Source organism: Lampris incognitus, chromosome 13 (genome assembly GCF_029633865.1).
Source record: "Lampris incognitus isolate fLamInc1 chromosome 13, fLamInc1.hap2, whole genome shotgun sequence".
In the NCBI taxonomy this organism is placed as follows: domain Eukaryota; kingdom Metazoa; phylum Chordata; class Actinopteri; order Lampriformes; family Lampridae; genus Lampris; species Lampris incognitus.
In genome coordinates this window covers 34,542,925-34,568,914 of record NC_079223.1, presented here as the reverse complement: position 1 = coordinate 34,568,914, position 25,990 = coordinate 34,542,925, and the positions used below count along the sequence as shown (strand labels likewise).

At 44.0% G+C, this 25,990-nt stretch overlaps 1 protein-coding gene across 1 annotated transcript in view; it reads left to right on the top strand.

The window, feature by feature from the left end:
• The window catches only part of kcnma1a (potassium large conductance calcium-activated channel, subfamily M, alpha member 1a), a 219,611-nt gene extending 195,682 nt beyond the window's left edge, over window positions 1-23,929 (top strand). Inside the window, exons 24-33 of the mRNA XM_056292393.1 lie at window positions 631-855; window positions 1,483-1,675; window positions 11,550-11,663; window positions 13,091-13,174; window positions 15,163-15,293; window positions 19,592-19,786; window positions 20,303-20,421; window positions 20,522-20,746; window positions 22,032-22,060; window positions 23,778-23,929. Of these exons, the coding sequence (XP_056148368.1) occupies window positions 631-855; window positions 1,483-1,675; window positions 11,550-11,663; window positions 13,091-13,174; window positions 15,163-15,293; window positions 19,592-19,786; window positions 20,303-20,421; window positions 20,522-20,746; window positions 22,032-22,060; window positions 23,778-23,929 (1,467 nt within the window). The remainder of the gene's footprint in view (window positions 1-630; window positions 856-1,482; window positions 1,676-11,549; window positions 11,664-13,090; window positions 13,175-15,162; window positions 15,294-19,591; window positions 19,787-20,302; window positions 20,422-20,521; window positions 20,747-22,031; window positions 22,061-23,777) is intronic.
• The last annotated feature ends 2,061 nt before the right edge of the window (window positions 23,930-25,990 follow it).

Below are 25,990 nucleotides of genomic sequence, written 5' to 3'. Positions count from 1 at the left end.
CCACCACCAACAGTTTAAATCTTTCTGAACTCAAACATTTATTTTACTTATTTATGGAGATTGCCATTTGGTTTGCTGTTAACAACATTCTGTTCGAGGGTGTCTGGGTAGCGTAGCGGTCTATTCCGTTGCCTACCACCACGGGGATTGCCGGTTCGAATTCCCGTCTTACCTCCGGCTTGGTCGGGCATCCCAACAGACACAGTTGGCCGTGTCTGCGGGTGAGAATGTGTCCTGGTTGCTGCACTAGCGCCCCCTCTGGTCGGTCAGGGCACCTGTGCGGGGGGTAGCGTGATCCTTCCACGCGCTACGTTCCCCTGGCGAAATTCCTCACTATCAGGTGAAAAGAAGCGGCTGGCGACTCCACATGTATCATAGGAAGCATGTGGAAGTCTGCAGCCCTCCCTGGATCAGCAGAGGGGGTGGAGCAATGGCCAGGATGGCTTCAGAAGAGTGGGGTAATTGGCCAGATACAATTAGGGGGAAAAAAAATTCTGTTCCGTCTGTGTGTGTGTGTGTTTGTGTGTCTCTGGGTCCCTTTTTATCTTTCTGTCTCAATTTTGTTCCTCATCTCTTTCTCTATCTGACTCCTCTTCTCTCCCTGCTCTCCTTGTGTCTCTCTCCTTTTAGACCCGGAGTGAAGCCTCTATGACGGTGTTGAGCGGCCATGTAGTGGTCTGTATATTTGGGGATGTCACGTCCGCTTTAGTGGGGCTGCGAAACTTGGTGATGCCTTTAAGAGCCAGTAACTTCCATTACCATGAGCTGAAGCCTATAGTGTTTGTGGGCTCACTGGATTACCTGAGGAGAGAATGGGAAACCTTACACAACTTTCCCAAGGTCTCCATCTTACCTGTGAGTAAATCGGTTCACTGCGGTGGGCACAGACTGCCAGCAAATCAGGGTTATTGTTAGACAAGTTCTCACTCATTGTACAACATCAACCAATGGGGCTTTGACATTTTGAGTTACATGAACATTGTAATCCTAAAAGGAAAATCACTTTGATTTGATCCCAAATTACTCCATTGAACGATATTTCCATGAATGCTCACTCGCTCCCGCTCTCTTTGAGTGCAGTGACACATCTTGCACATCCAAAATGGAGTTCAAGTGAGCTGTAGCCGCATTGCCCATCGCAGATGCTATGGCTGGCTGCCTTAGAGCTTGTTAGGCCTGGCTTGACTGATGATCAGAAGAGAACCCCAAACACAGCCCTCAGCACAGACTAGCCTTTAGATTAGTCCACATCTCTGATTCTCCTACGCCCAGTTAGATCAGCAGAATGTCATCGCCTCAAAACAAGAATACTTGTTAACTAATTTCCCACAGCTCCACTCCGCTCATTTTTAAATTTGTTTTTCTACCCCCGTCTCTCTCTGTTCTGTTTCGCATTTTCTCTCTCTCTCTCTCTCTGTCCCTCTATTTGTGTCTCTCTGTTGCTCTCTCTCTTTCTTTCTCTCTGTCCTCCTCACCCTGAAGGGTACACCATTAAGTCGTGCAGATTTAAGGGCTGTCAACATCAACCTCTGTGACATGTGCGTTATACTGTCAGCCAATCAGAACAATATCGACGATGCCTCACTGCAGGACAAGGAATGCATCTTGGCGTCACTCAACATCAAATCTATGCAGTTTGATGACAGCATCGGAGTCTTACAGGCTAATTCCCAAGGTAAGGAGTGCCCTATTAGACTCTATCTGCACTGTTGCCCAGAGGGGACAGGCTGTGACAGGGAGGAAAGATAGTACTCAAACATGGAAAGAGGGAGGACCATGAAAATAAAGACTGAGAAGAAGAATAGAGGGGAAGGAATGGAGGTGTCAAGATGTCAAGGACAGATGCTGTGTCCCAATTCAGGGGCCACATCCTTTGAAGGACACAGTCTACAAAGGCGTGTCCTTCGTAGACCGCGAAGGCCGAACCGAGCGTTATTAAATGAGATGGTCTGGTCTACGGATGATTTCCTATTTGCTTCTCCAGCTGTTCCTGCTCTTACCATTGCATCACAAAGCACCGCTCCTGTCACCTAGCAACATTGACAATTGCAGTCAACAAACAGTAGTGGAAATGGAGCCAACATTTTATTTTTTTTGTTTTACCATTGTTTGTTTTACCAGCACTTAACAACAACCATTTTACCAATGTTAGCATCATGTCTAGTAACTTTGACTATTATTTTAGTGGAAATTTGAGGTTTTAAGGCTTGCTAGTTATCATTAGCTATTCGAGTGAGTTGAAACCCACTACTTACATTTAAAAGTGTAATCGTCAGCTGCTGCTGGAGTTGGAGACGTGGTTTTTTTCTTATGGAAAAAAATTCAATCATCACCGGCGGGCAATGAATCTTGGGATAGGTTGGTCCAGGAAGGATCCATCCATTGTGTCCTTAAAATTCGAGCAAACGAAGGCTGCATTTCTCTGCCGCATTTGAAAGAGCCTTCGGAATGGGACAGCCTTGGCTCGCGGCTGTGGCGTAATTGGTCTTCAAATGCAGCCTTCAAAGGATGCGGCTGCTGAATTGGAACACAGCCAGAGACTGCCATGTACTCTTCATTGAAATACTCTGCAAGTTTGATGTGAGTGGAAATGGTGTAAACTGAGTTAAGTATACCTCTTAAAGATCAGCACTTGCAAAATGTAGGGTAATGGATATAACCGCTGTTCCCTGAAGGAGAACGCAATATAACACATACTGTATAGAATATAACGCCCTCTTGAGTCTGGGTGTAAACACCTCTATTCACGTCTGAAAGGCAAACGATATATGGTGACGTATGGTGAGTTGGTCCCAACCCCAAGTTATATAGTATTGTGACCAGCAGCCTTCCTCAGTTTGTCAGACCGCTCTTCATCGAGTTCTCCCAGCGAAGTTCCTCTCCTACAGGGAACAGTGGTTATATCCATAACCCTATGTTCCCTTTCAGTCTATTCACTTGGTGCAACACATATTGTATGGGACATATATTCATGCCCCGCAGAGCAGAAACAAACCAACCCACTGGATTCAGAGTAAAGTAGACCCAGCAGAGAGCACAGAGTGAACCACTGTTGGGGCCACTACATCTAAATGATAAAACTGCACAAAAGCTTCTGGAGAAGCACAGCTAACTGCTGCGTAAATGTCCCTGACAGACAAGCCCTTAAACAAGGCTCAAGATGAAGCGATTCCTCTGGTAGAGTGTGCCTGCACTCTCCCAGGTAAACTCAAGCCCTTGCTGCCGTAAGCCAGAGAAATGGCCTCAACTATCCAATGAGAAAGACACTGCTTTGACAGAGCCTTGCCCTTAACTGCATTTGCAAAGCAGACAAACAGCCGATCATGTTTACAAAAAGGTAGAGTATGGTTAACATACATGCTAAAAGCCCCTCACAGGACACAACATATGCAACCTTCTGTGCTCCTCTGAGGTGAAAGGAGGAGGGGCAAGTGGACTTAACTCAAAAGCCAATTAACTGTAGAATATAGGCTGTATTAGGGCGTAGCATTACCTTAGTATCCCCCAGTGCAAAAACCAGGCATCCATTATCCAAACCGCTTATCCTACTCAGGGTCGCGGGGATGCAGGAGCCTATCCCAGCAGTATTGACAAAGTATGAAGCTTCTCTACCTGTTTAGCTGGCGCCAACACTAAAAAGGAGGGCTAACTTACATGAGAGAAACTTTGTCAACAGTCTCCAAGGGTTCAAAAGGTGGCTCACAAAGAGCATCAAGAACTAATTTAAGATCCTGGGAAAGAATGTTGGGTTGCACAACCGGTTTAAACTGCCGTATGCCTTTCATAAACCGTATGGCCAGAGGGTGCGGCCCCACCGACACTCCACCAAAACCCACATGACAAGCCAATATTACAGTTAAATAGACCTTCATGGTGGAAATGGAATGGCCTTGCTCCGACAGGTACTGAAGGAATGTCAGAACATCCACCATAGAACACTGAAATGGAATCAAACCCCATCCCTGGCGCCACTGCTCAAATGCACGCCACTTGTAAGCATACAGACCCCTGGTAGACAAAGCCCTTGCACTCTGAATTGTAGCTACAATATTGGAAGGTAGGCCCCTGCCCTTTAAGTTTAACCTCTCAACAGGTAAGCATTCAGATGTCACAGCTCTGGGCAGTGATGCACTCTCTCTCCCCCTGCCTGAGATAGAAGATCCTTGCAGGTTGGTAGACACCAAGGCGCCCCCACCATCAGGCTGACTATCCCCACATACCGCACTTTCACTGGCCAATAGGGAGCCACCAGAATCATGGATAGGCCCCCCTGGTGGACCCTCTCCAGAGTGGGCAAAATCAATTCCACTAGTGGGAATGCACACAGTAAAGTCCGAGAACATGGATGAGCCAGAGCATCTATTTCCAGTGGTGCACTGGGGTCTGTCAGAGTGAAGAAAATAGAGGAGGTTTACACCTCGATTGAGGTGACCAGGAACGTGTGCTGCTCAGATTGACAAAAGATGCACACTGCTCCATACCAGCAGACAGCGACACAATTGGAAGTAGGGAGCAAGATCGAGTGCCCCCTTGCCTGTTTATGTATGACACCACTGACGTGTTGTCTGTTTTGGTCAGAACATGGTGACCCACCAGAATAGACCAAAAGTGCTTTAGAGCTAGAACCATAGCTAGAAGCTCCAAGTAATTTATGTGGTGATTGCTTTCCACAGGCGACCACTCTCCCCTCACTCTTACTGTTCCGCAAATGACCACCCAGACTTTTAATGAGGCATCCGTGGTCACCACTTTGCGGTATAAGACTCTGCCTATAGTGACCTTGTATTAAATGTGGTAAGTGTGGTTCTCGCCAAGGTAGCTAAGCTGCAACATACTGCTCTGTTACCATTATCCATCTGTGAAGATGATGCACGGGGTATAGGTGAAGAGATAATATCCACTGTTGCATTGCATGCAGTAACAACAGGCCCAGCAGAACTACCGCTATCATAGATGCCATCATTTCAATAGTCATAGGTATTTGCAAAGCTGCAGTTTGTGCTCCAATTGAAACTGGACTATGCAATTGCAAAATGCCGCTATCCTGTGCTGAGACAGGCGAGTGCGATAGGTGAGCAAGCATATATCCAGTCCCAGAAAGGACAATTGTTGACTTTGGGTTAGCGAACTCTTTTTTAGACTGATGGAAAAGCCCAAAATCCACAGATACGACATCACTACTTTTGTGATATTATGACTAGATTGTCCAGATACGTGAGTATTTGTATTCCCCGGTGCTGCAGGGGGTTTAATGCTGCCTCGACACATTTGATGAACGTGCATGGAATTAGTGACAGCCCGACAGGCAGAACAAGATATTTGTAGGCAACTCCTTCAAATGCAAATCTCAAATACTGTCTGTGATTTTGATGAACCGCTATGTGAAAATAAGCATCGGTCAGATCTGTTTATGTGAACTACTGCGCCAGTACTAATGTGTTTATTACCTACCATATTGTTAGCATCTTGAACTTGAATCGTTTCAGATGTTTGTTTGACACCTGTAGGTCCAGTATCGGGAGTAAGCCTCCGTCTTTCTTTAGTATGGCAAAATAGCAGCTGTACTACCAACATTTCTGTCTTTCCGAGGGAGGAACCACCTGAATCGCTCCTTTCTTGATTAGAGTTTATATCCTCTCTTAGCACTGTCACTGCTTGTCCACTCACCTGGGGATGTACCACTGATGAGAAATGGAGAGAGTGCATTTGGAACGACAAATTGTACCCCACCATAATGGTACGTTCCACCCAGGGCAACGCTGCGCATGTGCACCATTCCTGGATGCAAGCAGTGAGTTTTCTAGCTACCTGAGGGCACCCTCTTATGCGCTAACCAGGCACGAAGAAGCACTGTGGTTTATTTGTCTGTTTATATCTGATACAGACTGGATATGAACATTTTTCATTGCACACATGGGATTCACCTTTATTGAAACAATGTCTGAATGAAGTATAACTTTCCCCACACCCCCACTGAGAACATGAACAACATTTTGTAAAATGCCCGTACTGCGGACATCCAGGTAGTATAGCGGTCTATTCCGTTTCCTATCAACACAGGGATCGCCTGTTCGAATACCTGTGTTACCTCCGGCTTGGTCCGACGTCCCTACAGACATAATTGGCCGTGTCTGCAGGTGGGAAGCCAGATATGGGTATGTGTCTTGGTCGCTACACTAGCACCTCCTCTGGTCTGTCAGGGGACCTGTTCGGGGGGGGGCGTCTTCCCATGTGCTACGTCCCCCTGGCGAAACTCCTCACTGTCAGGTGAAAAGAAACAGCTGGCGACTCCACATGTATCAGAGGAGGCATGTGGTAGTCTGCAGCCCTCCCCGGATCGACAGAGGGGGTGGAGCAGCAATCGGGATGGCCCAGAAGAGTGGGGTGATTGGCCAAGTACAATTGGGGAGAAAACGGTGGGGGGGAAAATGAAATGCCTGTACTAGGGGTTTGAACCAAAAAATCCCTGCTCTTTAGTGAACACAGAGCTGGTTGGGTGAACAACATTGTATTGGGTGCAAACAGAGTGTGCTTGGGAGACAGTATTGTGGGGGAACATAACTGATTTGGGCTTGACCCCTGAACAGAGAGAGGACGTGGCCTCTTGAATGGCACTAGATGGGGGGCAGTGGCGTCTCCAGTCCTTAATTGCCTCCCTCTCTTCTCCTCCATAGCTAGGAGGAAGCTGGTTTCTTCTGCCTTGCTACAGTATCCTTCATGAGGCTAGGAAGGAGGTCCTTTGCTCTAGGCAGACTTGCACAGGGGAAATTTCTCTGGCTGCTTTGAAGAGGTTATCCCAGCTGCGCCACTAGGGCCGTTCTCCTCTGCAGGGGACGCAGCGAGGCTGACTTGAATGTACCAGGTGGTGGCTTTCATCTCACCTCCCTCCTAGGCAGTGCGCTCTGTAGTGCTCCCACTTGCAGCTTCCTGCACTCAAACTTGGCCTGATTGGACTCAAGTGACTGGCCAAACAGACTCTCTGTTTAGATGTGCTCATCCAGGTATACTGCCCTGTCTCTGTTAGGCATGTCCGACAGCGTCAACCACAGATGTTGTGCTACCACCGTGCTCACTACGCCCCGGCCCAGTGACAGCGCCACACACCACGACATGTGCAAAATGTAGTCGGATGCTGACCTGATTTCATCCAGCAGCAGGGACAGGGGGCTGCCTGCAGGTAGTTTCGATATCAGCTCTGCCAGACACGTAACTTGGTAAGTCTGAAGGAGTATAACAGAAGAGTGCTAGCCTGTGCCTTGCAAACGTTATCCAGCTGAGTGGAGGAAAAACAGCAGTGTTTAGAAGGCAGGACCACTGGACCCATGAGCCCTGTGTTGTGGGAGGGTGCGAGGCAGGAAGCCAAGGATGGCTCCATGGGAGGAGGATTTACCAAGACCACTTTGTCAGCCCTATCCAGATTCAAGAACTGTCCAGGCACAGCAGTGCAAGTAGACTGAGTAGACTACGGCTTGTCCCAGATAGATGTCAATTCAGGGAGGAAATCTGAAAAAATGGGCGGGTAGTTTCTGGGTATAGTCAGCACTGGGGGAAGGAAAAACCCAGCAAACTGTGTTTGTTTTGCGCCAGGGGTGGTGAAAGCCAGTCCACCTCCAGCTTGCTAGCAGCCCGGCGAAACAGAGCCAGAAAAGAGTTATCCTTACTGTCCTGGCTAACCTCTGCAGCAATAGAGGTCTCCTAATCCACCTGCAACTCCTTCTGCTCGTCTCTTGAAAGGCTTAAGTCGAGCTCCCCAATATCCTCCTACTCCTGATAGTCCAAAGGAGCCCTCCTCCGGTCACGAAATTTGGAGATCATGCCGGCTCCATGTCCTCCATTTCCTACTCTACTTGGTCGCTCCAGGAGAGCCCTGCTTCTCCGCCGGCCTCATTCTCCATATCAGATGGGGGCTGTCTGTAAATTTCTGAGAGGAGAGGGTTCTCCTGCCTCACCACAGCTTGACCCAAAATTCATTCGATGAAAGTCACACACCGTTCGAGAGACGTATGCCTGTGCCTGAGCAGGCAACAGAGTGCACAAGCATCAGGCTGAGTCAGCGCTCATCTAGCATGGACGATTCCCAAACAGACCAGGCAAGCATCGTGGTGGTCCTTCTTGTGCAGAGAAAAATCACAGCCTTGAGGACAAGAACAAGTGGTCATTTTCCTTTTGGAGTTCGCTCATTCATGTTTGCTAGCTGCAGCCGTTAGCGGAGCTAAACTAGCGCAACTCAACCACCGAGATTAATAAACAAACAAAACTGCTATGCAAAAACTTTCAAAAATAGCTCTCTGTGGAAAGCTGACTAACCAATATGAGGCTGTTGTCAGACTAACCTGGTGGAACCCAGTTAGCCAAGTGGAATGTTTTGCTATGTTTTATGCTATATTTTTTTAGGGTGCTCTTTGCGAGATGACAAGTGACAAAACTGAGGGATACTGCTGGTGACGATGCTATATAGCCCGGGCGGGGGACCAGGTCACCATGCATCATTTTGCCTTTCAGGCATGAATAGAGGTGTCTTCAGCCAGACTCAAGAGGGAGTTATTATAGCCCATACATTGTGTTGTACTGAGTGAATCAACTGAAAGGGAACATTGTGTTGATTGCTTCATCAAGCCCATGACGGGTGTTTACTACACATAATTTACTGATTCCAGTCTTGTCCTTGGTAATTACATGGCGCTAAACCTCCTTGATAATACTTTTTAATGTTGTAATCAACATGACTGTGCCATTTGATGTTGCTCCCCCTAAACTTGTGTCTGGCAGATCGTCTGGAACAGATTGTTGATGTTTGCAGACAAACACACAGGCCTGGCATCCCATCAGGCCTCATCATCATTAAGCAGCGAGTACAAATCACCAGGCAGGCCAATTCAGCTGTTCCTCATTAGTTACAACAAAAGAGACCAACGCATACATACATACATACACAGACACACATATAAAAACACACCTGCACCATAGAACTCTATGGACACAAACAACATGCAAGTACACATATAACCAAGTTGTCCTCATTTCATCATTAGTCTGAGAAACAACATACGTTAACGTCACTGGGTTTTATACCACCGCAGTGACTGCTGCAAATTCAAATCAAAGATGAATGTCTAAGGGGCCATTATTTTAAAGTTGGAAGAGCGAGTGAGTGATGTGATGTCAATAGCAAGGCCACTGAGGCACAATAAGCAAGGCACAACCTGAGAGTGCTACTCAGGCGAGTAATATTTGCAAACTCACTATGGGGGGCCCCCACACTTATATCCTCACTCCAGTTCAAATGATGGGGCCTGTTTTTATCAGATTGGATTTTACATCAGCCACCGATTTCAACAGTAACTGTCTCACTTTAGAAAAACACATGTAGTACTTGCACACACTCAGTCATGCATACAAACAAAGATACAAACCTATGGACAAGCACAAACACTAATACACACACACATGAACACACACATATCACACGTATTACTTTTGGGATTCCTTCCTCCTAGCAATGCGCCTTTACAGATGGTGACTGTGAAATTTAAAACAAGAAGGTGCAAATGAATAAGTAAACATGTGTTGTCTTGGGGGAAAGCGTCTCACGGCTGCTTAAGCATGTATTCAACCACAAAGCAGAGCTGTGGGGCTACAGGGGTAAAGGAGTATCTAATTCAGATCTCACCCATCTACTGTACATTATAGTTCAGTTGGAAGTTTTCAGGCCTGATAGTCATACACTGGTTTGACCATGCTGCCTTTTAAATTCTGACTTTTCTCTTCAAGGCAGGGACTAAATATGAAGTGTTGAGTTTCAAAACACTACACACATCCATAATGGGTAAATATCTGCCGATATGCATCATTCACTATCCTTTCAAATGTAGAGAATCCATTTTGGAAAGGTTTTTTTTCTTTTTTCTTTGACTAAAACTGAATTTTGTTGACTGAGGACTCCGCCTCAAGTTACGTTTATCTGTGAAGAAGAAGAAAAAGAAGTAGTGCTCAGAGACAGTCAAGCGGTTATGCCTGCAGCCTTTTAAGTCACACATGTGACACACTGCTGGTTTAGGACTGAATCCCACCAGGAGCTCTCACTCCTGTGTCTTCCTTACTTTATCTCTCTCTCCCCCACTATAGAAATCGCCTCAGCTTGATATGATCAAGTACTGTTGAGGAGTTGGACTAGTTTAGCTGTTTCAAATTAGTCTGGTTACAGTGCATGGAGTATTTGCCTTGGGTTTAGAGTACTAAGGTGGCTCTAGAGGGGTAAAAAGTATGCCATAGTGCTGTAACTTTGTAGCACGGTCTTTGCCAGAGATACAGTTCTCCATGTGCAGCTTACCAACTCACTTTGTGTAAATCCTGAGCTGTTTGTAACCTAACAGATTTTGAAAGGGGCTCAGCAGTAGCCTTCATCTACCTCTGTTTCCAAAACAAGTTATTTTCTCGTGTATACACTGTGTAGAATGCCAGGTTTGCCCCTGCAACCGTGCATGGGCCTTTTGTTTACTATGGAACAGTAAGAGTAGATACAATATCCAAAAGTTGCTGTCACTCTCCAGTAGAGTAAACATAATCCTTCATGGATATCGACAATATGATGCTTGCACTGAGTGAGCCTGCACTCCCTGCTTGACTCGCAGTGTCAAACTGCAGTTATTTCTGAGTTTTGGTAATTGGTGTAACAAGAGTCATGATTATCCCTGCCTGCTTCTTGCCTCAGTGCAGCATGTGCTCTCTATTGGTGTCTCTTCAGTTGCATAGGGTGAGAAGATCTCTTTTGTAATATAACGGCTTGTTGAATTTCTTGACAGAAAAATATAGCCCACCGCCCCATCCCCCTTGCACACAGAGAATTTGCAATCCTTTTAAAACTTTGTGACCTGAATACATTCTCTGCATTATGCTTTGTCGCTGTTGGAACTGTGAGCCGGCGTTTTGCTATAGTCAGCACTAAATGATGGATGTCAAAACACAGTTGATGCATTATGCATATAGCATTACAGATTTAAGGTGTTTACTTGTCACTTTGAGGAAATGCAAAAATGTGAAGTCATGTGAATTCATACCCCTGTCACTTGCACTTGTATTTCATGGTTCCGAACCACGCTATTTTCGATAAAAGGGTTTTAGGATCCACTTCACCAATTTCATGGTAACAAAATGAACAACATATAAAATTTATATCTGCCCGTTGATGGAAGGCTGTGAATGCAAAATATGTCTCAGCTGACCCCTAAAAGCACAATATCCATATTGCAATTTTTAGGCAGCTGCCTCGTTTGCTCCCCACTCCTCCCCCTTGCTTTTATTTCTGTCAATCTGCACTTTTTGAATGACAAAGAAAACACACATCAACAGCTTTCTGCTGAGTGGATTGACAAATGCTATGTATAATGGCATTGAAGCAAAGGTCCAGGTCACATTCTATCACTTACAATATCAGTGGAGTTAAAATACTTACATGCCATGTGTTTTGTTCTGTTATGTGAGCTCCAGATGTACCTTGTTTTGTTATATGAGCTCCTGATCAGTTTCTCGACTGTATTTTCTATCTCAAGGTTTCACGCCTCCTGGAATGGACAGGTCATCTCCAGACAGCAGTCCAGTACATGGCTTGGTACGACAGGCTTCCGTCACCACAGGATCCAACATCCCCATCATTACAGAACTAGGTAAAACTGATTCCTCCCACCTCAACAGATATTGCATGCCATAAAAAACTATTCCAGACCGACTCATTATTCATTGCAGCAACATAGAATCTCAGAGTCCAACAAACACTTGAGCACCATACTGTTGCAAAAAGTTCCAACACATTGAAGTTCAAATGAACTTGGAGATGTTTGGTGTGGAAGTTTTGGTCACATCTATGGTGTTATTTGCTTTGTTTGACTCAAGCTTGTGCACTCCCTGGTTCATTTTTGTCCAAATGTGTAGTTTACTGCTCTGTTCAGAAAGTGTCTTAGCACTCAGAACAATGTAGTTTACCTCTGAAGATGTTATACGGGCGTCTTAAAACTATTTCCTGCAGTTTGTTCACTAATGCACGAGAGAAGCTTGTTCTGATGGAGAAAGGGAGGAAAAGAAAGAGCAAGAGTGAAAAGGTAGAGGAAAAACTGCCATGGTTGCAGAATGGCTCCATTTATTAATAACAATGGTGGTGGCTGTATTCCCGGTGGTAGGGGGGACTCATGAAACTTTCAGATCTCTGAGGGCCTCACTAAAACACCAGAGACTGGCTACTTTATCTCCCCTGACCCAATTAGGAAGCACTGGAGCATGAGGCCAGCTAAGACAGGGCCAGAGAGAGAAAAGAGTTACCCAATGTTACTTGTAACCGGGCCAGGCATTACCTGCAGTGAAGCTCTCCCACTATACTGCTGACCGTATAAGTCATCACCAACACTCAACACTATTAATCTTGGAATCATTGGTTACTGTTCAGGACTCAAAATGTTTATTTTCCATTATTCATCTTCCTTCCAGTGTTAGGCCCCCACTTGCTCATAGCAAAGGACTTTTCCACAGCTATAGAAACACTACAAGTGCTAACATTCTCATTCATGTCCTCCCAAAGACAGGAAAGAGTAAGAATATGCAGAGGAGAGGGAAGCGGCGCATCTCAGATCTAACTGGAACCATATACTATAATTGCATTCCTTGTATATTCCATTTACAGTGCCAGGTCCAGATTAAAGTCAAGTTGAAAACATAGAAAAACATAGCCTTGTCTGAGTTGCATGATCAATTTTGCTGCGTGACGCATAAAGTAGGTATGTTTATGGATAAGACCTTGTTTATCCCTTTCACTGTCTCACCATGAAATATTTTCATTGTTTAACTGGGTGAGCTCAATGACAGTTCCGGTTTTGTAACCACTGTGCAATGTAATCTATGGTGTTGCACTTTTAGATCATGAACAGCCATGAACGCTGTTGTCTTCAGTCCTCCCAGTCATTCCCGAGTTGACACGAGTGGTCCGAGACAGAATATAAATGCCTTTTTTTTTTATTAGTACTTTTTTTTCCCTCCTCTCTTTGAAACTGTTTCAATAACTCCACCATTTCTCCCCCTCTCCACACTGTCTCATCGCCATTAGCTAAACCTGGCAAACTACTGCCATTGGTTTCATTCAGTCAGGAAAAAAAAAGTGGAACCAACATACAAATGATAACAGAGCTGGGTAAGCCGAGCCTTTGTCCTCCTGCTGCCGTTCGCTCCCTCGCTCCGCCACTCCACTCCTCATCAGCTTGTCTTGATTTATCTGGCTGCAGTCAAGGCCCTTGCTGCTCCCATGGCTTCACTTTGAACATATTTTTTATCCTCCGTTCTGGTTGAAACTGACTGTCTTGTTTTTGGCCCCTTTTTAATGATTTTTTTTTTCTGTTTGGAAGGGGAGGGGGTACTTCTTTTTTTTCCTCCAGTTGCGTTTTCAGAGCATCGCTAGGCCTTTGATCATGCTCAGTCTGTCCTTGTGGCTGTTTTCATAGCAACACTGCCGTCCTCCTCTACACTCCCCACTATCCCCACACCCCCCCCTTTACTCCTTTGGCCCAGGCCCGTTTGCATCAGCCCCCTTGTCTCTTTGACTGACATTTCTGTTCCACAGCGCACAGGAAGCCTGGGAAGAAATGATTTTTTTTTTATTCTTTTAAGGGGAAAAAAAGAAAAGAAAAACTCAAGATCAAACCTTCTTTTAAGTGGTTTATTTTATTTATTTTCTAGATGCTTTTTTTTCTCCATCCTCTAGACCTTTTCTCTGAAGCACAGATATTGGCGGAGTCAAACAAAGGCCTGGGTGATTTTTTTTTTTTTTTTTTTTTTAAATAAATAAGGCTAGTTGTCCCTTCCCTGCCCACTGCTGCTAGAGCCTGAAACACAGAATCCAAAAAAAGGAAAAAGTAGGCGGCGTGAGGAGCGTGTTGTGCCAGCGATGTTAGATTCCCCACACGGTTTCAATCACTTTACACTCATCGGCTATGCTGTACATGAGAGCAAACAGGGAGAGTGGTGTTTTTTTTTCTTTTTTCTGTTCATTAAGTTTTGACATATTTTCATTCACACTGTGTCATTCAGTCGCTCATGTCGTTTACGGGAGCCTGTTTCAATCACGTTAACGAAAAGTCTGTTGTAACCTGGTGCTAATTTGAGTTTCAGGTCAAAGGTAAATATTTGAGATGCATTTCTTCAAAAGTGATGATGTGACCAACACATTTATCAAAGGGACCTCTGGACTGCATGCTAGTTAAGTGCATGGTTTTCTCATAACAGAGTAGACATTGCTGAAGTCCCACTGTTGGCCATGTTCATTACACAAGTCCAGAATCCCTGGTGAGCTGCATTTCTGCTCCCAAGTGTAATTTGTACAATTACTTATATTCTGTCTATATTGCCCACAAAAAAAACCCCACAGTCTTGGTATTTAGTGACAACAGCTGCTGAGTTACTAAAACATGATTGATTCACAAGGGACAAGGGGACTTCTACAATGACTACCACCAAACTGAGTACACATAGACCCCACACACTCCCCCCCCCCCCAAAAAAAAGGGGATTTGGTCTGTATCTGATTCTTGTATACTCATTGAATGCATTTTGCATGTCATATACCGTATGTTAAGTATTCCAAAATGAAAAGTTTTTTTTCTACTTCCAAACGTGTATGATGTACAAATGTATGATTTAAGTTTTTGAGACTTGCATTATAACTGTCAATCATATTGTGTCACATCAGTCAACAATACTGAAATTCATGCAAAATCAAAAACATGCCAATTGCCTTGGAAGAACATGAAGCACAAATTAAGAATCATTTTGAATGACAAACACAGACGGCGTGTGTAGAAATTGTTAATTACAGAAGCCGGATGAAATGCGCATCATTATTTTATTTGTCATTATTTTCCAAGCCTTACTCTCGAATTCAAACATTGGCATCCGTGCCTATATACCTGAGACTTGTGTGGGTGTCATCTGATGTGTTAGTACCTAAACTATTTCAAGAGTTCCACAAGTAAATGAAAAAGCAAAAAAAAAAAAAAAAGACCCCAAAAAACAAAAAAAAACCAAACCACTTTCTGAACTCTCAGGTGTGTAGGTGTGTGCATGTCTGTGTTTGGCTCCCTCTCTCATAGCACCCAAATCTAACTCAGCTGTGCTTTCCTCTCCAAGTAAACGACTCGAACGTTCAGTTTCTGGACCAAGATGACGATGACGACCCAGACACAGAACTGTACCTCACCCAGCCCTTCGCCTGTGGCACCGCCTTCGCCGTTAGCGTCCTCGACTCCCTTATGAGTGCAGTGAGTACTCATCCATACTGCATGTCAGTCAGTGTTCTCCCAAACCTAAAGGAGACGGGAAAGGCTAGGAATGCCTCACAGCTTCAGGTGTCCAAGTTATATTGTGACGATTTACTACCTGTTACAATGTTTTCGATTTTCCTTCTCGTTTGGATTTTTATTGTTAGCTTTTCGGCTGTGTGGAGGAGAGTTTCTGTCAGGTTCATAAAGAGGCGTTGGATTAGTCTCAAGCTAAGCTAGTGTCGTTGTAGACAGACATTGTAACATGGTATATTATGGTTGCTGGTAGATACTAAGGCAGCATGGTGGTGCAGTGGTTAGCGAGGTCGCCTCACAGCAAGAAGGTCCTGGGTTCAAGCCCCGGGGTAGTCCAACCTTGGGGGTTGTCCCGGTTCGTCCTCTGTGTGGGGTTTGCATTTTCTCCCCGTGTCTGCGTGGGTTTCCTCCGGGTGCTCCAGTTTCCTCCCACAGTCCAAAGATATGTAGGTCAGGTGAATTGGCCATACTAGATTGTCCCTAGGTGTGAATATGTGTGTGTGTTACCCCTGTGATGGCCTGGCGGCCTGTCCGGGGTGTATCCCCGCCTGCCGCCCAATGACTGCTGGGACAGGCTCTAGCATCCCGTGACCCTGAGAGCAGGATAAGCGGTTTGGATAATGGACGGATGGATGGTAGATCCTGCAGAATGAAAGCAAGAGGTAAGCAAGTTGTCAATCAGACTGTTGAGGTGCCAGGCTTCCTGGAAAAGTTGGACTTTATAGACTAGTTAAACACCTGGAAAATTATGAAATTGATCAAATGTCCTGGAAATGTTATTGAGGTCATGGAAAATTGTAAAGTTAGGTAATAACGTTATAGTTTCACCAGCTGAGATAGCATATTTGTTTTAGTGTCATTTTTTTAGCTGAGATTGCATGTCCTCAGCCATTTAGCTGCTGAGATTGTACATCAGTGCTTTGGGTTTTGGTGGGAGGTGTATGTTCAGTGACCAGCCAAAAGTTACACAGTCCATTTAGAGATTTACACTGATGGTTAATGCTGAATAAAATTACCTTTAGAGCAACGGCTGTCATGTATATCCAAGCCAAAAGTAATGAAAAATGTCCTTGAGAAGTCTTTAGAAATGAATTAAAAAGAGTAGGAACCTTGGATGTGCCTGAGAAATTTCTAAAGGGAAGCAACCCATGAATGCATGTAATGGATATTGTTTGCTTTGTTCAGTTAGATGGCCATTGCACACCTCTTGCAAACAAGTCAAAATGTATCATAGCCCAATATAACAAAAGTATGTCTCAAAGGGCTGTACATATAAGAAAACAATAATGACCAACATTAATAAAAATATATAAAAAATGTATAAAATATAAACTGCATATAAAACATAAGCTGTATATATATAAGTGATGTAAAATGCAACAATACAACATTATGCACATAAAACACCTGTACATCCATACCTGGATACAGATGAAAACACATATACATAGGACACATACAGTACATATACGTAACCATGTGCTCATAAAGTTGAATATAAGAGAAAAACTGTAGTTTAGTACTCGGGGCAGACTAAGTAAGGTTGGGGGCTGATGCAGAAAGAAGTGTTTTGAGTTTACTTGTGAATGAGTCAGCTGAACTAGCCTGTGGAATTTGCATAAGAAGATGATTCCAGAGAAGAGGGGCTCAGTAAGAGCCGATGGTTTTTGGAAGTAGTCAGGAGACCGGCATTTTGTGATGGCAGAGGTACATGAGGAGGGACTAGATGTGATAAGTAGGATGGTGCAAGTCCGTGTAATATTTTATGAGTTAAAAGTAGAAGCTTGAGGTCAGACCTGACATGTACAGGGAGTCGGTGTAATGAGATAGGAGCAGGGGTAATATGATCACATTTTCTAGTCTTGGTTAATATCCTAGCAGCAGTGTTTTGTACACGTAATTTAGGTAAGCCAGAAAAAATGGGTGTTACAGTAAGACTAGATGAGACAAACGCATGAACAAGTGTTTCAGCAATGGAAAGAATGGGATGAATCTTGGCAACATTTCGTAAATGGAAATATGCAGTCTTTGTAATATGGTTGATGTGCGTCTCAAAAGAGAAACCGTATCTTACTTCTATGATCTGTTATTTTTGCAAGAGCTTTCTCTGTTGTTTCATACACGAACGAAATTTGTATCAAACATTAAAAAGCATTTCATTCTTCTGGAAGTGGAAAAAAAAGAAGCAAAATAACAAGCTGTGTATTTTATTTTGAAGAATAAAAAGGAATAAAATAATAAAATCTAAAACGATGAAATCAAATATAAAAATAAGCACTCCCAGCCCCAGTGGATCTCTTATTCTCTCTGTATTCTTTCAGATGTAATTGTCTCAAAACGGAAGCAAGCATTTGGCAGGCACATCGCAAATACTTATTACCGTAGTGTCGTACATCTCATGAACACCGTTTTTTACATATTTTGCAGTCTATGTAAATGAACACACTCCAGCACATAGTCACTAAAGGAAAAGAGCATTTTAAGTGATAACATTCATTAGATGCAGGGCTCCGGTGTTGGGAATGGGTAGAAGGTGGTAAATGAAATGCCACGTTGATCAGGCATTTCCGCCAGCTCCGCTGACATCAAAAGTAAAGTTGTCGCCACCGCCGCTCATCCCAAGTGTCACAAATTCAACTTTCAAGGGCCTCATTAGATCTTCTAACAAGGTAAGCGCCGAGGTTTGGCTTAATGGCACATGTGACTGGGATATAGCAGGCCAAAGAAAGGCTTTCATCTTTTGACGATGTCATCCCCAAATGGCAGAGGAAATAAAGGAGAAGGGAGCAAAATAAATATACCCTTCTACCCCCCCCCAAACGCCCACCATCTTCAACCAATGGTGTATTTCCCTCTGGCGCTGTGATGTCTTCATCCGGCAGCCTTCTCGGTGAGTGAGGGGTTAGAGGAGTGTGGAGAGCCAAGCTGAGCGGGGAGGAGAGCAGGCGTCAGCTGTAGTCTGGCACTGGTCAGAGGTGAGGCCGGCTAATGGACAATGCTCATCCATCATGAGGCTCCACGGGCCTGTCAGGGGCCCACAGAGGGGAGCTGCCACTCTGGCCTGGCCACCGAGTGACAGTCCCCGTCTTCGCACACAGGAAAAGAAAGTCCTGATGGGCTTGAGGGACAAGAGAGCCTGACACCCGAAGAGCACAGTCAAATCACTGTTTCAAACGGGGCAGATCATACGGCGTGCAGAACAGTGCTTGCAGAGTGAGAGGTTGATATTTCTGCTAAGCCGAAAGAAAAACATAGTGTTCTGATATCAAGTTGGAGGACAAGTGTTGATCCAGCATGAACAGTTCTGGATGCCCTGTTATTTGCCTATCTCTGAATTTCATTAAAGGAAAACAATCAGGATTTTCGACTATGTGTGTGTGTGTGTGTGGACACACCCACACGTAGTAGAGATACATAACACTCCATTATCAGCCACAATACTGAGCCGTTTTGTGTTTATCGCTGATATGATGTCCTCTAGCTCTAGCAAAGTCACTGGTAGACAATATGTAAAAAGAAAATGCATCTTAAAAGAAAATGTGAATAATGACATATTAATACAGCTATGTGTAGTGTTGTTATTCTCATTTTCTTATACAATGCAGCCCATCAGCAAACCAGGAAGTTAATTTTCACGTTCACAGACTGTCCAACAGTTCTGTTTTTTTTTTCCAACCTGTGCTGTTGGCAGGTTTGGCGTACAACACAGGGACTTTGTATGCCATTGTGTCCTAGACAGAGTTAATCTGCAAGTGGCGTTCGGGTTCTCCACCTGCAAAGGCAATCTTTATTCATTATCAAGAACTGCTTACCGACTGTCCAACGGTGATATCAGCAGAGGACGCTTGTCTGCTAAAAGTTGATGGCGTTTCAAAAACACGCAAAGATGCTCAGTATTATGGATGCTAATGGATTGTTATACCTACAACACTTATAAAGAGATAATGTTGAAAATCATGGTTGTTTCCCTTTAATAGATTGTTGTCGCTAGTAATGCTGGTGCAGATGTTACGGAGCTTTGTTGATGTAGGTTACTGTGAAAAGCTAAGCTGTTATGACTATTTTCTGCCTAAGAATTGTGGCACCAAAGAAAGTTTTTTGTAATTGTGGTGGTCTGTCTCCTCACCTACCAGCCCGGGCAATGTGAAGGGACAGGCCACAGCTCTAGATAACAGGGGCTGTACCATCTCCCCACATCTGCCACCTCTCTTCTTGTGACACTAATGGCATCTGCTTACGAAGTCCCCCTCTTATCTCCCTAGACATACTTCAATGATAATATCCTCACACTGATCCGGACGTTGGTCACAGGGGGAGCCACCCCGGAGCTGGAGGCTCTTCTGGCTGAGGAGAATGCTCTCAGAGGAGGCTACAGCACACCGCAGACACTGGCCAACAGAGACAGGTGTCGCGTCGCCCAGCTAGCCCTATACGATGGGCCCTTTGCCGACTTGGGGGTAAGTGGATGTTTAAATAGAGATGACACGTTTTGGCACTACCCAGCAGCACACATCCGGCCGCCTCCGCTCCTCGCAGCCCTTAATCCGATGTGAAGAACAGTGATCACGCGAGGCAGGCCTTAGTGGGTAACGACAGAATAGGGCTTTGGAATCGGCAAAGAGAACCTCTGTGAAAATTGGGAGAGTTTTGTGTTTGATTGGTCACAACCTTGTTTCTCTAATTGCCGTCACATTTGTTTTTGTTGTTGTCATTATAAGGATACTGTTCCAAGGTGAAAACATGTATTGAAATGAAGGCGTGCGATTTTGTCCTCTTTTGGATGAATTGTAGAATGTTTTTACCATACTGTTTAATGTTACACCTTCCACTGCCAACATTTTGCAGGCTTCTTCAGTTGAAAATGTTCTCCCCATGTCTACAAAGCTTGTTAGGAGTTGTGTTCAGTAATACTGGGACAGGACATCAGGCTGACCTAATACATATTAATTCTGCCTTGCTCTATGGTTCCTCAGGATGGTGGTTGCTATGGAGATTTATTCTGCAAAGCATTGAAGACGTACAACATGCTGTGTTTTGGGATCTACAGATTAAGAGATGCCCATCTCAGTACACCAAGCCAGTGCACAAAACGGTACAGTACCTGCTTCCCTATGTAGCCTGGTGTAAGAGCAAAAAGTGTAAAAATACTTTTGACTGAGCATACTTACACTGACCATGTTTTCTGGTGCCAGGTATGTGATCACAAACCCTCCGTATGAGTTTGAGCTGGTGCCCACGGACCTGATCTTCTGCCTAATGCAGTTTGACCACAATGCGGGCCAGTCCCGGGCCAGCTTGTCCCACTCTTCCCACTCCTCCCATTCCTCCAGCAAAAAGAGCTCCTCCGTTCACTCCATCCCCCCTACCAGCCGGCAGAATCGCAGCAGTAAGACCCGAGAGGCCCGTGACAAACAGAAGTAGGTGTACGCTTGTTTGGATGCCGATGTTCATTATGTGAAGATATACATTGTGGGCATGCGTAGTGGAGGCTGTTAAGCCTGATTGTGGTTTAGTTGTATTTGATTGGTGAGTGTGTGCTTGTGTGTCTGTAAGCATCTCTGTATTTATGTATGTGTAAAGTATGTCTGTGTCTGTGTACTTGGCATCTATATGAGTGTGTGAACACAGCACTTGACACATGCCCTGTTGAATACTGTGTGTCGTGTATGTTGTTGGTGTAATTTGTACTCAGTGTTCATGCCACATCTGTGTGTTTTCTCCATAATCACCTGCATGTGGTCCTCAATCTCATGTCACAGCAACCATTACATGGCATTGCCGAATAAGTAAGCTCAATGTGGAACGGTACAGCAGTTAACCTCCTTACACTATTTAGTTATTGAATAGGTTCATGGAATTGCAATGGTATCATCATGCAACCTGACTTGTTTCTTCAATGGCATGGTCATTTTAAGTTGGAAACAAGCTTGAAGCAAGATTCATATGAACCCCAACTGCATCAGAGTTGTAGGTTGTAGCACAAACACATGTTTTGTTATGTCCAATTGGTCTATCTGTTTTACCTGTTTTTATATTTAGATGTCTTTTGTGCCTGACTTTTCAATTAGTATTTGTGAAGTAAATAACTGTTTCATGTTGAAAGCGTGATTTGATATTTGTGCATACTTAGCACTCATGATCGTGGATATAATGTGTTATCATTGATGAGGTGTATTATTTTTTACCTGATGATAATGATAGCCATATTTAGCCAAAAGTCTTGCTATGCTGTTACTCACAAGGTCATCTGTCATGAGTAGTGGCGCTTATGTACAGCTTTATTGCATGTCCCTGTTTTTAGGCCTCTATAATAGGCTCTTACTTCCCCTTTTTTTATTATTCAAGAATTTGAGATATAACTTTTAATACTTTCAACATATGCCCCTTCAATTTCAGTTAACTGTGGGAGTTTAAAATAAGACACTGACAGAATTTTGAATTCCTGACATATCTCAAAAGCATGCAGATTTGTTACGATCGTACTATCTTATTCAGAAGAGCAAGGGACCGTTGAATGGTAAATGAAAAGGCCTCGAAATACATCTTAGAATTGAGATGTATAGTCTTTCCTATCAAGTCCTGTAATTTAAAGTATGCGAGCTTTATTTGGACTAATGGATATAGTCATGTTAGTTGTGTATTTGCCTTGTAGACTGTAAATACTACTTACTTACAGTAGATTACCTACCTCTCTTTCTGAAGTGCAACAAGGATGAATAGAATGGGCCAAGGTATGCAAGTTAACGATTCTGCATGACTTAGCAACCTTTACGTGGGGTTTCCGATCATAACTTTGTCCTCTGAGGAGATTGTTATGAGGAGGGGAGTTTGTTTCCTTTTGCATTATTTTTCCTTTTCTTTAAAGATACTACGTAAACCATGCCTCAGTTTAAGTTTTGCTTTCATCCAGAAAGCAAAATGTCTGCCGCTGCTGCTGCCTAATCCCTCCCATGTTCAGGACCATCTCCACATTGCATGAGGTTGAGACTGAACCCCTCCTTTCCTTGTGTTTTCACCTCAACAGTTTAGTTCACTTAGTGGCATAAAGTTGATTTCCCTCCCCCTCCCGGATGGATCCTTTATATAATCATTTCTTCCTCTCATTTATCATACCTTCTTTTTTCTTGCAATTTGTTTCAACTTGAGGCAGTTCTCACTGTGCGAGAGGTCCGTGTGTTTTCCTTCCTATTGAATGCTATTGGATAACTGTTGCAGACTTGGGTTTTGATGTCATATTTAAGCTATCATGTTTGAACAGCTTATTACTGTATCAGCATCAGTGTAAACCACAGTTACATGGCCACAGTCCAGACTGTACAAACTTGCTGCAGCTAAGCCTGCAGGGATCACACCTCACATGTAGGTCAGGCTGGTTCAAAGTCCCCCGTTGCAGCCAAATTGCTCTCATCTTCACTGAACTTTAAGAAAGTCTGCCCAACCCCATGCCATCGGTCACACCAGCAAAGTGGGATGCATGACAAATTTAAAGTCGAAATTGAAGGGGGTGGGTGGGGGGTGGCTATGAGTCAGTATGTTTCCTTCTTGTAACCCTGTGCACCTGACATGGTGGTTTGGGGCAATATCACTTACTTCACCATATCAGCAGTAAGACTTGGGAGAGCAATGGCAGACATCTTGCTTCACCTCAGGCACAATTCTACACATCAAATGCCTGTGCTGACACACACACACACAAGCACATATAAATGAGTCTGCACATACATGTGCACACACACATATTTGCTTGCTCTTGCACATGCTCGGGTGTGCGCACACATACAGGAGGTTTGATCCGTATTGCAGAGTTAAAAATGTGATATTACAACTTAACCTGAAAGGAAAATGACATCTGGGAGAGAGTTTACAAACTTCTGACAACCGGCATACACTGGAGTATGAGAGCGCTCTCATACTCCAGTACAAACAGCTGAAGAGTTTCTTTAGAAATAATATATCCACAACTGAAGTGTGACATCGTCCCTTACAAAAGACATTGCTTGCATGCAAGTAAAACTCACATGAAACTTAAGTCATGTAAGATAGGCTATTATTCAATACATTCATAACAAAACAATACATAGACAGACAGTAGCTGATTTTAGTTTCAGACATGTCAAGGATGTCCAATGTAAGTACAGTTATAATGAAAAATTGAACTTCATTTTGTTCTGAATTAAACATACTGTGCACTTCAGAACAAATGTCCTCATTTAGAAGTGATGGATAGTAATTATCACAATGCCATGCCACAAAAAAAAATCTTAGTGTCTGGTGTGCCATAGCATAAACATAGCTGTACCTCATGGTACACCATGATTGATGCTGATTATTAAAATGCCGTGTAAAGCTACTGCTTAAACTGAGGCAGCACTGATGTGATTAATACTGTGTTGATGCTTCAGAACTAATTCTGTTTTTTTCCTTCCTCTCTTGCCTTGTCCCTCTCAGAAAAGAAATGGTTTACAGATGAGCCAGAAAATGCCTACCCACGGAACATTCAGATCAAGCCCATGAGCACTCACATCGCCAACCAAGTCAACCAGTACAAATCCACGAGTAGTCTGATTCCACCAATCAGAGAAGTTGAAGATGAATGCTGAACATCCGGGTCCTTTTGCTGAGTCATGAAAAAGCTGCACGCTGTTTCAAAAGAGACGGTGAGAGATTACCAGTGGGATGATGAGGGATGGTGGCGGTGGTGGTGAAGACTGACACATTTCTCATCACTCATTCTTCACATCAAGAGTTGAAAAGGAACACAGACTGGATGGGACCTTTTATGTGTATACCTTTAAATGTTACTTCCATGCTCTTGGACATTCTTTTCTTCATTACTGTATCCATAGAGATGTACATAATGACAATCAAAATAAGGACTGTACAGCCCCATTCCCCCTAGCACTTTTTGGAATTATTTTAAGAGTTGGGAAAAAAAAGCACTTCCATGTAATTCTTTGCAATAGTTCACGACATCGTGTGACCAGACTCCATGGCTTAGGCGACTGGTTCTTGGAGGATGAGGGTCGCGGCGATAAACTGGCGTGTCATCTTCCCAAAGATCCACCCAGATGTGTCATCACAAACCAGCTGGGCTCAGCAAGCTCATCTTTTGTCTGCTTCTGTTCTATTTGCACTAAAACTTATTACACTACTTCAAACATCAGAACCCCTCCGCCCTTTCAAAAAAAAAAACTCAAAGTGTCAACTTCTTGGCTTTGAAGGCATGCTGTCTTGTTATTAGGCTGGACTGGTCCATCAATTCATTGTTTAAGGTATGCAACATCACCACTGAATAATCACCCGAGTGAGTGCATTCCAGTCCGACGAAGCAAAATCACATCGCAGGACGGTCGTCTGAAACTGCAAGAATAACACACGCTGTTGGGCTGAAAGGGAAACTTGTATTTAACATCTCTTTCTCTGTTGATATGTCATATAGATCATGGTACCTGTGACTCTGTTTCAAGCTCCTATCGCATGGTATGTGCCTGAGTCCCTCTATAACAAATATATGTGCAGTTGATCAATTTAGCCCGAATACATGAAAGGGATGGAAACCCCCTGTCCTGTCCCTCATGCCTTCAGGAGTGTTTATGGTATGTATATGCCATGTGTGGTGTGTGCATCAGCTGCGTGTGTCCCTTCTAGTGTTGCGCTGATCATCGTTGTCACTCACCGCCCATCAACCTGTTTATGATGGAGCACGTGGGATTCATGGCCCATCATGTGTGCTCAGACTCTTAACACGAGAGCCTCCGTGGGACAACAGTAGCGCAGTCTAGTGGTGGGGGGTGGGTTGGAGCGACTAACAAAAACGCTATGACACTCACCTGAAACATAATCACCAACTATGATTGAGCTGTGTTTATGTGAGCAGCAGCTGTGTGCCCACAGCAAATGCTTTGCCATGATGTCTAAGTATGGCAAAATTGGGATCACAAAGACGTGACAGTCGTGTCCTCAGAATGTTTTGTGTGTCACCCGAAATTCGGGTCTGAACGAGAAAATGCCACATAGTGCAAAAAAGTGGGCAATCATTGGGTCCTCCTTTGATCGGAGACACTGCCTGGCATAGGGTTGGCACAGAGGCAGGAAAGAGCTTGGATGTTGTCTGTTGCCAATCCAGATGTCATACACATCAGGAGTTTGTCTGCTGTGTCAGTTCCAAGGGAAACGCTCAATCATAGTTGGACAGCAAAGCCACGCCACGGACAACAAGCTGGGACACTAGAGAGTAACGTGTTCTTATAAGAGCCTGTGTGGCATGAGAATGTGTTAGATCTAAATCCAACTGTGACGATGATGATAATAGTGACGAAGGCTTGGGGAGGAAAAGGAAGGGCCTTTTACTCCTGAACTTTGCGACAAATATGTAGATGGATTTATACATATGAACATGATTATTTTCTATCCATAATCCACAATCATTTTGTACTTATTTTTATACACAGTACCCTAGTGAAAAGTGCTATAGTAAAATAAGAAAAAAGGCAAAACTCAAATATTAATTTTAACTGCATATAAAGGGATTTGGTGTTTAAATACACTCACTGGCCTCTTTATTAGGCACACCTGTCCAACTGCTCGTTAACGCAAATTTCTAATCAGCCAATCACATGGCAGCAACTCAATGCATTTAGGCATGTAGACAGGGTCAAGAC